The sequence below is a fragment of the Chiloscyllium punctatum genome, chromosome 17 (genome assembly GCF_047496795.1).
Source record: "Chiloscyllium punctatum isolate Juve2018m chromosome 17, sChiPun1.3, whole genome shotgun sequence".
Classification (NCBI taxonomy): Eukaryota; Metazoa; Chordata; class Chondrichthyes; order Orectolobiformes; family Hemiscylliidae; genus Chiloscyllium; species Chiloscyllium punctatum.
The window spans coordinates 66,264,021-66,278,435 of NC_092755.1; the positions used below are offsets into that span (position 1 = coordinate 66,264,021).

Here is a 14,415-nt window from a genome sequence, read left to right on the forward strand (position 1 = left end):
TGCCTTCTCCCCATAACCCTTCAACCCTTCAACCCATTCCCAATTAAATCCTCCTTAAATTTACTCACTGTCCCAGCATCCATTGCACTTTGCGGCAGAGAATTGCACAGATCCACAACCCTTTGGGAAAAGTAGTTTCTCCTCAACTCTGTTTTAAATTTGCTACCCCTTATCCTAAGACTCTGACCTCTCATCCTAGATTGCCCTACAAGAGGAGGCATCCACTGCATGACCAATCTATCCATACCTTTTATCATCTTGAATACCTTAACCTGATTTCCCCTCATTCTTCTAAGTTCCAGAAAGTATAGGCCTAAACTGTTCAATCTCTCTTCGTATGACAAACCCCTTATCTCTGGGATCAGTCTCATGAACCTCTTCTGAACTGCCTCCAATGCTACTTCACCTTTCCTCAAATAAGAGGACCAAAACTGTGTACACTACTCCAGGTGTGGTCTCACCAATACCTTGTATAGTTGCAACAATACGTCGTTACCTTTATATTCTATTTCTTTAGCTATAAAAGCCAACATATTATTCACTTTCTTTATTATCTGCTGTGCCTGCATGCCCATTTTCTGTGACTCATGATCAAGTACACCCAAATCCCTCTGCACTGGAGCACTCTGAAGTCTCTCCCATTTAGATAATAGGTGGCCTTCCCATTTTTTCAACCAAAATGCATGATCTCACACTTATCCACATTAAACTCCATCTGCCACATTTTGGCCCACTCTCCTAACCTATCCATTTGTAAGGTTCTTATTTCCTCCTGTCCTATTTTTGTGTTATCCATAAATTTGGCTGGAGAGCCTTTATCCCTGTATTCAAGTCATTAATGTAGATTGTAAATAGCTGGGGTACAAGGACCAAAGCTTGTGATACCCCACTAGTTATTTCTTGCCATTAGAAACATACCCATTTATCCCCACTGTCTGTCTTTTGTCCATCAGTTAGTCACCTATCCAAGCTAATAAATTATTCCTAGTACCATGTGAATTAACCTTTTGTGTATCACCTTATCAAACGCCTTCCAGAAGTCCAGATAAGTTACATCTACAGCATCCCCATTACCCATTTTGCTTGTTACATTCTCAAAGAACTCTCACAAATTAATCAAGCATGATTTGCTCTTCATAAAACCATGCTGACTCTGATGGATAGCATTTTGAATTTCCAAATGTCCTGATATTGCTTCCTTGATAATTGATTCGAACAATTCACCAACAACAAATGTTAAACTAACTGGTCTATAATTTTCCACACATTGCCTCCCACCCTTTTTGAAAAAGAACATTATGTTAGCATTTCTTCCAATCCATTGGAACCTTCCCATGTCCAGAGAATTTTAAATCAGTGACAGTCTCATCTACTTTCCAGTGTTTGTATTCACATTTACTTGAAAGGTGAAATAAAATGACCAGTCAAGCAAATGTTAGGAATTGTTACTAATTTTCATATCTTAAATATTGAGAACTGGTGTTGTTCAGATTATTTCTGTATTCTGTATTTTTTAAATTAATGGCTTATGGGCATAGCTGGCTAGGCCAGAATTTATTCTTCATCCCTAATTGCCCTTTAACAGACAGGCTTTCTCGGCACATTTCAGAGGGACAGTTAAGAGTCAGCACAATGCTATGCATCTGGACTCACATGTCGGCCAGATCAAATAAAGACAACCTTAAAGGTATTAAAGAACTAGATGGATATTGAGAACAATCAAAAATGATTGCATAGTTGCTCCTATTCTAGCTTTTGATTCCAGGTTTTTTAAAGTTTAAATTTCACAATCTGCCCTGATGGAATTTAAATCTAAGCCCGAGAACAATGATTTGATTCTCTGGATATCTGGTCCAGTGGCATTATGACTATGCCACTATGTAATAAGTTCATTGGGAGACAAATGTTGATGGATGTCAGACTTAAGGCATCGTTTTCTCTATTTAGCATGGATCTTCGTCTGGATATTTTCATTGTCTCCATACCTGTATGAGACCTCATGGAACTATCCAATATGTCAATGTAACATTTAACAATTGTATTTAGCCCTAAATCATATTTTAAAACTTTGTATCTATATATACATCCCTCTTCAATATCCATTGCCAGTCATCACCTCTGTGGCTGGGACTTTTATCTGGCACCTCTTTCAGACAGGAGCCTATTTGCAAGAAGCAACTGTGTGTCCTGTACTACATAGCACCCTGATGCAATTCTGAATGGCTAATGAGAGACAGTGTGCACACACTGCCTTTTGATAGAGGAGATTTGTCATGGTGTCAGGTTGGAAGATTTGCAAATTAAGACTGGTGTCTGAATGTAAGTCACCTGTTACAGTTGATGATATAATATTGTTATTCTTTATGATTTCTAAATTGTGTAGATGTCTAAAGTGGCTTCCCAATTTAGACATTACATGATATTTAATATTATAGTACAAGTAGTCTGTGTTACAATAATATACATTGATTTTTATCATCAACAAGTTACTGTAAGTTAATTATGGTATTTAATTGCTCCATAAGATAATAGAAATGGACAGAAAAATGGTGATTATGTAGCTTGCTGTTCTTTTATTCCTACATTTCTTTTCATCCCCAACTTTATTTCTTCTGCATCCACCAATAAAGAAGATTAAGCTTCAAGTCACTTGTCACTGCACTGCAAAATTCCCAACCAACTTGCCTTTGGCTCACAAATCAATTTAAATTTTCTGGTGCTAGTAAATTATGCTAAATCACACCCTATTTTCCCTAGTTAGTGCCCCTGACCTCAGTAACTATTTTCTTTCATTCTAGTTACTGCCTGGCTAATCCAAGTGATACAGATTTGAAAAGCAATAGCAGACAACTGGTTAACTATTCATCACAGATCTGGCCTGACTAGTTAAATCATATCATCTGCTGTTTTCCATTATGAGGACTGCTAACTATAAAGGATCATCCTGGCATACAGAGGTAACCCCTTGCTTTTTTTCATCACAAATCAACTGAGTAAACAACTTTCATCCTTATACCCAACAATTAATGGAAGGAGGTCATGTACTTTTGTGTCATAATGTTTCTCAGAATGGCAAGTTATTACTAGTGGGGCGTTGCAAGGATCAATGCTGGGGCCACAGTTGTTGACAAATGATTTGGAAGTGGAGATCAAATGTAATATTTTCAAATTTGCTAATGACACTAAATGTGGTGGGAATATAAAGTGTGAAGAGGATGCAAGGAAGCTTCAGGGGACTAGGATGGACTAAGTGCATGGGCAAAAACATAATAAAGGAACATAATGTGAATAAGTGTGAAATTATCCACTTTGCAGAAAAAAGAGACAAATATGGTGAAAGGATGAGATGAGTTGATATCCAAAGTGACTTGAGTTTCCTTGTTCATACTAGCTAGCATACTATAGCTAGTATGCAGATTTAGCAAGAAATTAGGAAGGCAAATGATATGTTGTCCTTCATTGTGAGGGGATTTTGGATACAGGGGTAAAGTTGAGTGATGCAGTTGTATAGAACCTTGGTGAGGTGGCAGCCTGAGTATTGTGTATAGTTTTGGCTTCCTTATCTTAGAGAGATACATTTGTCATATAAGGAGTGCAACAAAGTGTGTTCAATTTAGACCCAGGGATGGCAGGCTTGTCTTATGAGGAGACACTGAGAAAACTAGACCTTAGTTCTTCTCAGTTTTGAAGAATGAGAATTGATGAAAATTGTTGCAAGTGTGACATGATGGTCATAGATAGGATTTTTTCCTAATTGGTGAATCTGGAAGAGTCTAAATTATTGCTGTTTGAACTGGACTGATGTTGCATGCATAGGTCCACTAGAATACCTGAGTGATCTGTTTGGAGTCAAGAAATCTGTATTCCAGTAAGAGCTGTGACATTCAGGAGAAAATATGCTGTGCTCTGTGCTCCTGTGTACAGAATTAGCTGACCTCATGAGACAACTTCCTCACTTGCAAAATGGAACAGTCTCAGAATAAATGGTAAACTAATTAAGACTGACATGAGAAGGAATTTCTTCATGCAGAAGGTGGAGATTCTTTGGAATTCTCTACCTGAAACAATCATGGAAGCCCAACTGATGGGAATGTTCAAGTTGGAAATCGATATATTTCTGGATATTAATGATATCTATAGCATTGGAAAGTACTGTTGAAGGACATGGTCAGCCGTGATCCACTTGAATGTTTGAATACTTTTTCCATGCAATTTTATATTTAAAACCCTACATTTAGGATTGCACAATTTCCACTGTACAGAAACATCTATTTTCAAAGTTATAAATGACATGATGAGCTGAAATGCCTTTACCTTCTCCTGTGTTCCCATGTACCACTTGAATATTCTTTTTTCATGCAATTCTATGTTTAAAACCCTCTATTTAGGTTTGCATCCCTGCCACTTTACAGAAACAGCTCTTTTCAAAGCAACAAATAATGTGATGAGCTGAATGGCCTTTGCCTGCTCCTATATTCCAATGTACAATATCCACCCAGCCAAATGTTCTTAATATATAACACTACTTTGTTCCAGATGTGATCTGATTCTATACCTTGCTCTTTCTGAGTTAACATTGTTTCTGAGGTCTTTATGCTCCTACCTGGTAGTCACTTAAAGCATGGAATGCACCCTATGGCAAAAAACATGGAGTCTTTTTACTTGTGAAGGCTATTGCACATGTTTCTGGTTGAGCGGGTGATTTTCCTGTCACTACCAGCTGCCATACAGACATTGGGAGAAAGTGAGGACTGCAGATGCTGGAGATCAGAGCTTAAAATGTGTTGCTGGAAAAGCGCAGCAGGTCAGGCAGCATCAAAGGAACAGGAGAATCAACGTTCCTGAAGAAGGGCTTATGCCTGAAACGTCAATTCTCCTGTTCCTTTGATGCTGCCTGACCTGCTGTGCTTTTCCAACAACACATTTTTAAGCCATACAGACATTGAAAGGTATTGCTGTGGATAATCTGTTCGACTATGTTGTGAATGCACCTTCCATGCCTGTCAAATTCTGGACTGGAACTCAAGCCTGAAACTTCTAACTTATTGATAAAGGTGCTACCACTTCACCACAAGATCTGCTTCCTGCTTCTTCAAACCTATTCTGTCCAAGCTGTTGGTCACCCAGGTTACTGTCATTGGCCCATGCCAGCTATATTATAAATGATGCATCCTCACTAGACTTTTACCCTCTCCTTTTCAAATTCTCCATAGTTATCCTTCTCAAACAAAGGGTATCTGACTGCTGTGCTCTTGTAAACTGCTGTTCCAGCTCCACCCTCCATACATACTTCACAGTCCTTCAATACACTGTAGTCTTCCAAATTGGAGCTCACTTACTTCAAATTCCTCGTTATAAACTCTCCATTACATTTGCATCTATACTACAAAACAGACATGACTTTTTCGAAAATGTCACAAATGGTATTTAAAATTATTGACCTTAATAAACTATTCTTCCTTGTCCTTCTCAGTCTATGTACAGACTTTAGCCCACCTGACCTCATTATCCTTCTTCAAAACCTGTCCTCCATTATCCAGGCGATACCCAATGCCTGATTCCCAATTTAGTTGTTCAATCAAAATTTGGGGGTGCGGGGAGGTGGGGGGTGGGGAGCGGGGTGGAGTGGGAGCACTTATTTTACTAGTCCCACAGCATTGCATCTCCAAAAGAACAATCCTTAGATTGTTCAATTTCTCATTTGCACGCTGCACTTCAATGACGTCATCCAAAAATGCACAAAGTTCTACACGAACAATACTGTGCACTTAAAATGGCCTCGCTAGATTTTTCTCTCATATTTGATTTGACACTTTACTAATCTTGACCTCTAATACAGGATGAGGAGAAATGCTTAATAACTAAGAAGACTGAAGACAATGCCTTCAGTTCATGCTGCAATCTCCATTCCCTGACCACTGTTTCCATCAACGGGAACTGTCTGAAGCTGAGTCAGACTATTCATAATCTTGGTATTGTCTTTTACACTGAGATGAACTTTAAACCACGCACCCACCTCTCTAATGCTGCCATCTTTCACCTTTGTAACTTTGCCAAGTGCAAACCTGTCTTGAGCATCAAAATTGTTCCAGAGACAGAAACAGGTTAGACAGACAACTTTGCCTAACCTTTTTCCTCTCTCTATCTCTGGGCTTCCTAGTTAAAAATCACACAACACCAGGTTATAGTCCAACAGGTTTATTTGGAAGTTCTAGATTTCGGAGTGCTGCTCCTTCATCAGGAACCACCTGATGAAGGAGCAGCACTTCGAAAGCTAGTGCTTCCAAATAAACCTGTTGGATTATAACCTGGTGTTGTGTGATTTTAACTTTGTACCCCTCAGTCTAACACCGGCTCTCCAAATCTGGGCTTCCTGTCCATCTATCCACTCACTCTTTTCCTATCCCATCCACTGTGATCAGCATAAATATTTCTTTCTGCTCGATGCTATCAGTTCTGAAGAAGTCACTGTATTCAAAGTGTAACTCTGTTTTCTCTGAATTGATGCTGCCAGACCTGCTGAGTTTCTCCAGCAAATTCTGTGTTTGTTACATATATCCAGCATCTACAGTTCCCTGTTTTATTTCATTTTTCAACTAATTGCCTCCAGTGTCTTGTTATATTGATAACCATTTGTGTGAAGAACTTCATGTCAATGCTAAATGTACGTATCTTTTGGTTGAACCTGTGCTCTTTTATTTCGCCAAATGTTATCGTTTAGTTGGAATAGTCTTCCTGATTTATCTTTCCTGTACTGCACACTATCATTTACATCTTGTTTTAAAGATGAAAAAAAGGTATTTTTCCAGTCTGTCCTCCCAGTTCAGACCAGTGACATGAAGGTTTTATTTTCTGTAACATCCTCAATGTCAATCCAACGCATGAGTAATCAATACATGACCCTGAAAATCTATGTTTTCAAGATGGAGCCTTCTGATACGTGTCTTGCTGACTTAAGTACGTAGTTTGGCACTCCATTTTTAACTCTTGCTTCTCTCTAAATGACATATCACGTATTATGTTTACTTGCAGCCCCTAGAATTTTTCTCACTTCAGATTTAGCTGTTTCTGCTAAGTGCTTGAAATATTGCATCCAATTTTCTTCCAACAGTCAATGTTTTAAATTTATCCACATTAAAGCACATGAGCTATTTATTTGCCCCATTCATGTATGTCATCAGACATGTTGCATGCTCCTGGGGCAACTCCATAGGATGAATGATGATTATAATTATAGTTTGAGAATTGCTGTGAGGTCATTCATATCATGAAATTTTGATTGGTTGGCAAATTTGCATTCTCACTTTGGATTTTCTTGCTGTTAATAAGCAATCTGACTGGTTATGCTCCTGTGTTATGTGTAGCTGATCTGAACATGACACTGAGAAAATATACATATACCAATACCATAAAAAATGCACAATGTACAGTTTATTTCTATAAATGAAGTGGGAATATATTGGGCTGAACATTAAACACATTAATTCATTTCAAGGATTCACAGGCATAGCAGAATCAATTTCAATATTCCTGATTAGATTGCGTAGTTTGATGAAGTTGAAGCAGCACCAGAATTTGTTGGGAATTACAAATGAAAGCGAGCTATTCACAAAGAATCAGCAATACAGATTGGTTGTGCTGAATCACTTTTTTGCCTGAGGTTACTTGTACACCGAAATTTATATGATGCACAGCTTCTCAGGAGAGACTAGAATAACCAATAAGCTTTTATGTAAAATGACCAATTTTAAAGGGCTAATTGAATTGAAATACGAATGAAACACATTGGATTAGTTTATCAAGGCATTTCTAGAAGGTAAATAATGTCTCTGAAGAAGTATATAGTCTAGTCAGATATGCAAAATCTAGGGTGACTTTTTTTTAGTTCACAAAGCTTCTCTGAGTGAGACTAGTAAAGTAGCACTAGTTGTGTGGAACAATGGGATGTTTATGTTTTGAACTGGGGATTCAAACGCAGCTCTCAGCGCAAGCAGGCTAAGTATGTAACCCATTGTGTAATCCAGCAAATAGTGTTCCATGATTTGCAAAATACAATGGAATTAATCTTTACATAAAATGAAGTATGGATATGTTGGCTGAGGCAACGTGAAGTTAAGCAGAAAGCGGCCACTGTGGACATCATGAAGGGCATTGTTAAGTGGGTCGAATCGACAATTTCTGTTCTGTAAATACAACAAAATGTAAGGATATCATTGTAACTTTAATGTTACGCTGCTCCATCTATACCATTTATATGAAGCTTTGAACTCAGCTAACATTTCTTTTACAAGAACCGGTTTAGTTGAGTCTATAATCATGGAGGTGGGCATGAAATAACGGGAGTGGGGAGCAGGATGATGCCAATGGCGCAAGTTCTGCCATTGCTGCGGTAGTTCATGGGAGCCAGTCACCTCTTGTCCTGTTGTTATTGAGTAATGCCCCCCGAGCCATGTGGTGTGTCTCTCTATTGGTGTACTGTGACAATGACCAATTATTTACTGTTCATCCAGTCACCTATGAATGTAGGAATTTCATACCTTGCCAGTTGAATTATTTTTGCGAGGTAAAAGCTGGGGGTGTGTCTGTGGGCGTATGGAGGGGAGGGGATGGGGGAAGAGCGGAGAGGGATGTAAGAAACGGAGCTAACGTCTGAGCCTTGGCAAATAAGAAGTAAGAACAAAACTGACCTTCTTACAAATGGCAACAGCATGTTTATGGCGAACTACAGTTATGAGTATCTTTCTGTGTCTCATGGGAAAGCGGATTGCACACTTCTGTCCATCTCTTTACCAGCCCCTGATACATGTTAATGGTGCGTCTTTTCATTCGGGCACATTTAATTTGATAAACTTCCAGGAAGAGGCTCGGCTGATGGAAAGGTGTTAAACCCCCAAATGAGAACGTTTATTTGTCAGAAGCAACTTTTGATCCACTCTGTCGCATTTGAATCTTTTGTTTTCAAAGCTGGATTTGGACAGGGCACAAGGTGGGTAGTAATCGCTTTCTTTTGCTGTTTGTGAAGTCACCGACAGCAACAAGAAAACGAACTTCAGTCGGTCTTCATGGAATCTTTGCTGTTGAGCTGGCAAACCGTCTCCTTCCCCTTTAGGGACTTCAATCTGTACTGAAAACAATCATGTTCTCTCCATGGTTGCTGGCTGACCCACAGTGATCTTCAGCATTTTTATTTGCTTTCGGCCTCCTTCCCGTTGTCTTTTTTTTCCTCATTGAATTTCCCAGATCGCTACTATAGCGAAATTAAGACTTCCTGTACAATTGTATTATTTTGCCCGATAGAGTGTGCTACCCCTGAATCTGCAGAGATTGGGATTTCCAATCTTTGGGCGCAGGAATGCTTTGAACAGGTTTCCTGTTGACCTGGAAGCACCTGTGAGTTTACCGCTGTTTCTCGTGTTATTCCAGGGAACAGACCCAAATAACTGACGCCAGTAACGTGAAAACTGGTTTGTTAAAAGCAGCGGGATTTCAAATGAACCAGATCTGAAACAAAAGCAGAAAGCGCTCGAGAAACTCAGATGGTCTGACAGCATCTGTGGATCTTGCATGACTTTCTTCAGAGCGGGCAGTGTTGCTCAATTTCCAGGTGTTTAGAGACGGATGGGGTGGATTTAGAGGTAACGAGACCAGTGACTTAATTTAAATGCCTGCACAAAATTGTCTCGAAATTTTCATCTATTAAGTAATCGGCCGATTTTGTCCTTTGATTTGTACGGAGATGCTCGGCTTTATTTAAGTAATTTAATGAGAAATGTTTGTTGAACCGGGTCCCTTGTTGCGGTGACGTAATTCTGACTTCAAGTGTTTGAGCAGCGGAAGGATGGCCGCCTGGATAGTCTCATAGATAGATATTTCTAGTGAAGGGCTTTTGCCTGAAACGTCGATTTTTCTGCTCCTCTGATGCTGCCTGACCTGCTGTGCTTCTCGAGCACCACTCTAATCTTGACTCTAATCTCCAGCATCTGCACTTTCACCTCATAAATAGATACCCACATTAACTACCGCCCATATTAGCTAAACACTGGAATGGGACCTTAATAGTTTTGCAGAAAACCAGCAGAAGTTGTTTTAATGTCGTAGAAGCCTTTCACACAGCTTTGGTCTGACGGAGACAAAATCTATTCCTTTCCGTAGAATGAACCATAAATCGCTGCCCGCGATTGCAAGGCTTCGACATGGGATTAGCAGCATAATTGGCACTGACCCCTCCACCAGGAGGTATTGATCAATAATCTTTGGGAAGTGTTGTTCTGTGCATAATTTTATGCGCTAACTGCCAAAAAGGTAGACCATTTGTCATTTCTAAATCAAATTGTGCCCACGATTACTATAATTCGAAATAAAAGGGCAATTCATAAAACTGGCACGAAATAAGCAATTTTATGACTGCAAACTCTCGTTTTCACACACACAAAAAAACTGGATTGCTCTGAACTCCCAGTGTCGATAAATTGGGCGATTGTGAAGGCGATGTGTCGAAATACATCGTTCAATTAATTTTGCATTGTGTGGTTATAGAATCGATAGCTGGGTTGGTTATAATTGCTTTCACAAATAAATACTTGGACAACGTCAGAATGTAAGACCAAGACTCGACCGATATGGCTAACTTGTCTCGAACAACACAAGTGAAAAATGTCAAACTCTGCGCTAAATTATTTGTTTGCCGTGCAGGTTAGTATGTTGGCGTTTGCCCAGTTCCCCAAAGCTACATTGACTCAAATTTCCAATGTGATTCAATATGTTTTTTTTAAATAATAATTGTGGATTCGTAGAAAAGAAAGCAAGTCAGGATGTGCAGTGAAATAAATCTCCAGTAAATATCCAAGTTAGAGAGCAATGCGGTCCAGTCAGGGTCACAATACATCCAGAGCAAATCTAATATCCAAAATATTAACGTTCACCTTATGGTGACCTTACCTCATTAAAATCTCAGTCCCGCGGTATATAAACAATCATTGAAATAGCTCCCATCACGATCTCAGGACGGCCCAGCACATTTCTACGGTCAATGAAGCACTTCCGAAATGTAATTACTGCACAACAAGGTCCCATTGCATGAGTTGGACTATCAGACATCCTTACAGGGATATAGATTTACCGAACTGTTTGTAGAAATTTAACTACATCTCTTTCGGTTTGTAATTGTTATTGCAACACCAACTTGTTGAATTGCCACTTGTAGAAGGAAAGGTCCCATTTGGAAAGAGAAGGAGTTTAACAGATGCAGCTCAAAATGTTACATTGATGGTTGATTGTATATTGCTGCAATGCCAGTGACAGGTAGTGTTTCCATTCACAATGAAAAAAAGAATCTTACGAATGCATTCTTTCAAACTTTAAAGAGAACTAAGCACCAGAGACGCAATGAATTCTCAGTATCTAAAAAAAAACTTAGTTGTACACTCTACCAACTAATGTTGAGATACATCACTGAAACAATGGTCAAAGCCATCAATCACAAAGCAGAAAATGTTGTTAATTTTAATTCATTTTCGTTTATAAATCCATTGCTTATTAACATCACGAATCACTTATATTATTTGCTGAGAACAATAATGATGCAGTCCTCTCTCTCAAACACACACACATACTTATCAATAAGAATTGACGTTTTAAACCTGTACCGAGTATTGGCAGGTCTCTAGCTTTCCATCCTTTAACTATAGTTGAGATGTTCATTCTTGAAATATACACTTTCACAGAATTGCAGAAATTCAGCAATTAGGCCTTGCTATTTCGAATCGAGAAAGTTGTGAATATTCTTATTTACCGCTCAATGGCCAATACTATAACTTCAAAATTTGTTAAGTGGTCGCGAATTAATCAAAGATCTTTCCCAATTTAACAAAAGAAAGTATTTCGGTCGAAACCACCGCTTGATGGAACACGGATCGCAGCAAATTTTCTTCTGATTTTTTTTTAACGAAGATGAAAGAATGTGATTAAACTGATTAAATTTAAAAGAGAAAAGAGCGGCTTTTACTTGTACATTGGTCAGTTCAGACCTTTACATTTGGTCTGTAACTCTGTGATACGCTAGTAAATGTATTTGCACCAACATTCACGGGGGCAAAGAATACACTGAAAGCAAATGAGCACAGTGCATTCAGTTCTATTTGAGAATCTTAGCAGACATTTGGAAAGTGTTTCATCCCTTCTTCGCAAAAGTTCTATATTCTGCGAATGCTTCAGATTATTCGCATTTTTGGTGCATACATGCGCTGCTAACAAAATATTTAAACCATTTCTGCCATCAGCTAAATCCGTAACTTATTGTATTATTAGGAATCATTGAATGTTGTTAAATTTGACCACTAAACTTCAATTTTCACCGCGATGCCAAATGCATCGATCGGGTAGTACGTATTGAAAATGTACCTCTCAACAGTTTGGCAAAATCACCTTGTATGCTGCAATTGTATGTTGCATTTGATCAATGTAGTACTAAAGCAAGGTAATACTAGGTTACAAGGTTATATTAATTCATTTTTTAAAAATCCCATCGCAGATTCCCCATAGATTATATTGCCTCCTTTGAGTTCGGATTGGCAAGTGTGTATAATATATTTGTGTTCAACAGGAACAGATTAACTTTTCCAGAGAGTACTTGCATCTTTTTCACCGATATAATCACTTCGACATTCAAATTGCAGACTTAGAGCTGCACGTTATTAGAACGACCTCTGACTTTAGCGAGCGGCCAGCGTTAAGATGCAGAACTGGATAGAACGGGTAAAACATGTGTTTACTTCTCTGTCTTAACTCGGGGCTGAAGAATTGTAGCGACATAGCCGTTCCGTAAAATGGAGCTAAAAGTCATGATTAATAACACACCACTTGGCGCCAACAACAGGCCGTGTTAAAGATACATGCCTTTAATCCTCTATTGAGAGAGAACAGAGATCGCAAAGGCTAAGCGAAATGTTCCTTCTCCTGATGTCTCCAACAGTTTTGCAGTACTTTTCATCTTTGCAGCGTTTCCTGTTAACTCGTAAACCTTTGATTGATAGGGAACTGATTAACCTGCCTGGGGTTACACATGTATACTTGCTGTACAAGTGATCTATAAAACAAAAGGAAGGTTTTAGCAGGATATTTGTTTGGGTCTTTGGTTATTTTCTATGCAAAAATTCCGAATAGAATTTCAAACAATAGAAAGATACATTTACAGAAACGTAATTTTTCCGCTTATTGAGGGACTAATAACTTGAGGTTATTTCTAATTTTAAAAGTTCGAAGTTATTAAACCTCAGTATTTTCTGCGGTCAACAATATTAAACAAGGATTTTCTACTTCATTGGTTCCACGGTGTTCTCCACGCAAATGATTTATAATTGGTTCCCTCTCTATTTATAAATGCTTCTTATTTGTTTCTCCGTTAGGTGGTCGTATTGACTATATAATATTACTTTTATTTAATTAACCCCAGTCTGCCAACCTAATCCGCTGGAAGCGTGTTTATGTCTACGTAATCCTGAAGTGGGAGTGTATTAACTGAACAACTGCATCCAAATAAATGGCGTTCAATGCTTTTCAATCGCCTTGTTTTGGCCTTGTGCTGAGAAATGGTGCTGCCATTCACTTAAACTTTGAGTATAAGTACACCGCCTTCCAGATTCCTGGTCCAATTTGCTGTAATAGTTATATTTGTAAGCTCTGTCGTGTTATTCGTCGTATATCAAGGATTATTTCTTATTTGCAGTGTTTGCCACCAATCTACAAACAAAATCTCTGAAATGTTCATGTCTACGCAGATTCATTTAAATTGGCCACAAGCATCTTTGAAAACGATGAATGAATTCATGTAACGTATTATGGTTTTTTTTGCTTTGTAAAGCGCATTGCCATTTAATGACATAGCATCCACTTTACTACTGATGTCAACAATTGACTCGTTAACATCTATTGTACCGTATCAATTAGACATTTAATAAAGACTCAAATAACATACTGCATTAATATTTACGGAAAGCTCAATATAATAAGTAAATCGCGTATTGATGCAATCAGCAATTTCCCTCCGAAAGTCGCAGTAAAATACTTTAACAGTCAAAATTAAAATATCGTCAAATTCATTTCACATTTATGTCACCATACACGGCTCATCATGTAATGTCCATTATAGACTTGGTGTGACGGCAGAGATTGAACTATTCTTATAAAAACGTGTTCAACTTAATGTAACATAAGCAAAGTTCCAGATTTATCTACACGAGTATCCCTTCAAATAATAAGCTACTTAGAAGATAAAACAATGTTAATTTGGATACTTGTATGTTGCAATTTTAATCATGTCGGTAGCCAGGCTGATAATAAAATACCTGGTGAATATTTAAGAAATGCTCATTTATAGCAAGGGGTGATAACATTGCATTTGGTCATTTACAGATGCAC

General features: G+C 38.3%; 1 protein-coding gene across 7 annotated transcripts in view; it reads left to right on the forward strand.

The window, feature by feature from the left end:
• Positions 1–14,415, forward strand: part of tbx5a (T-box transcription factor 5a) — a 71,859-nt gene that overhangs the window by 33,163 nt on the left and 24,281 nt on the right. For 2 of the 7 annotated variants that reach the window (XM_072587328.1, XM_072587329.1), the window contains exon 2: positions 2,799–2,957. The exons of 4 other annotated variants lie outside the window; for them this stretch is intronic. In XM_072587328.1, the coding sequence (XP_072443429.1) occupies positions 2,916–2,957 (42 nt within the window). In that variant the 5' untranslated portion in view covers positions 2,799–2,915. Of the gene's footprint in view, positions 1–2,798; positions 2,958–13,723; positions 13,826–14,415 lie in introns of all 7 variants that reach the window. One more of the 7 variants, XM_072587338.1, reaches the window with a different exon arrangement.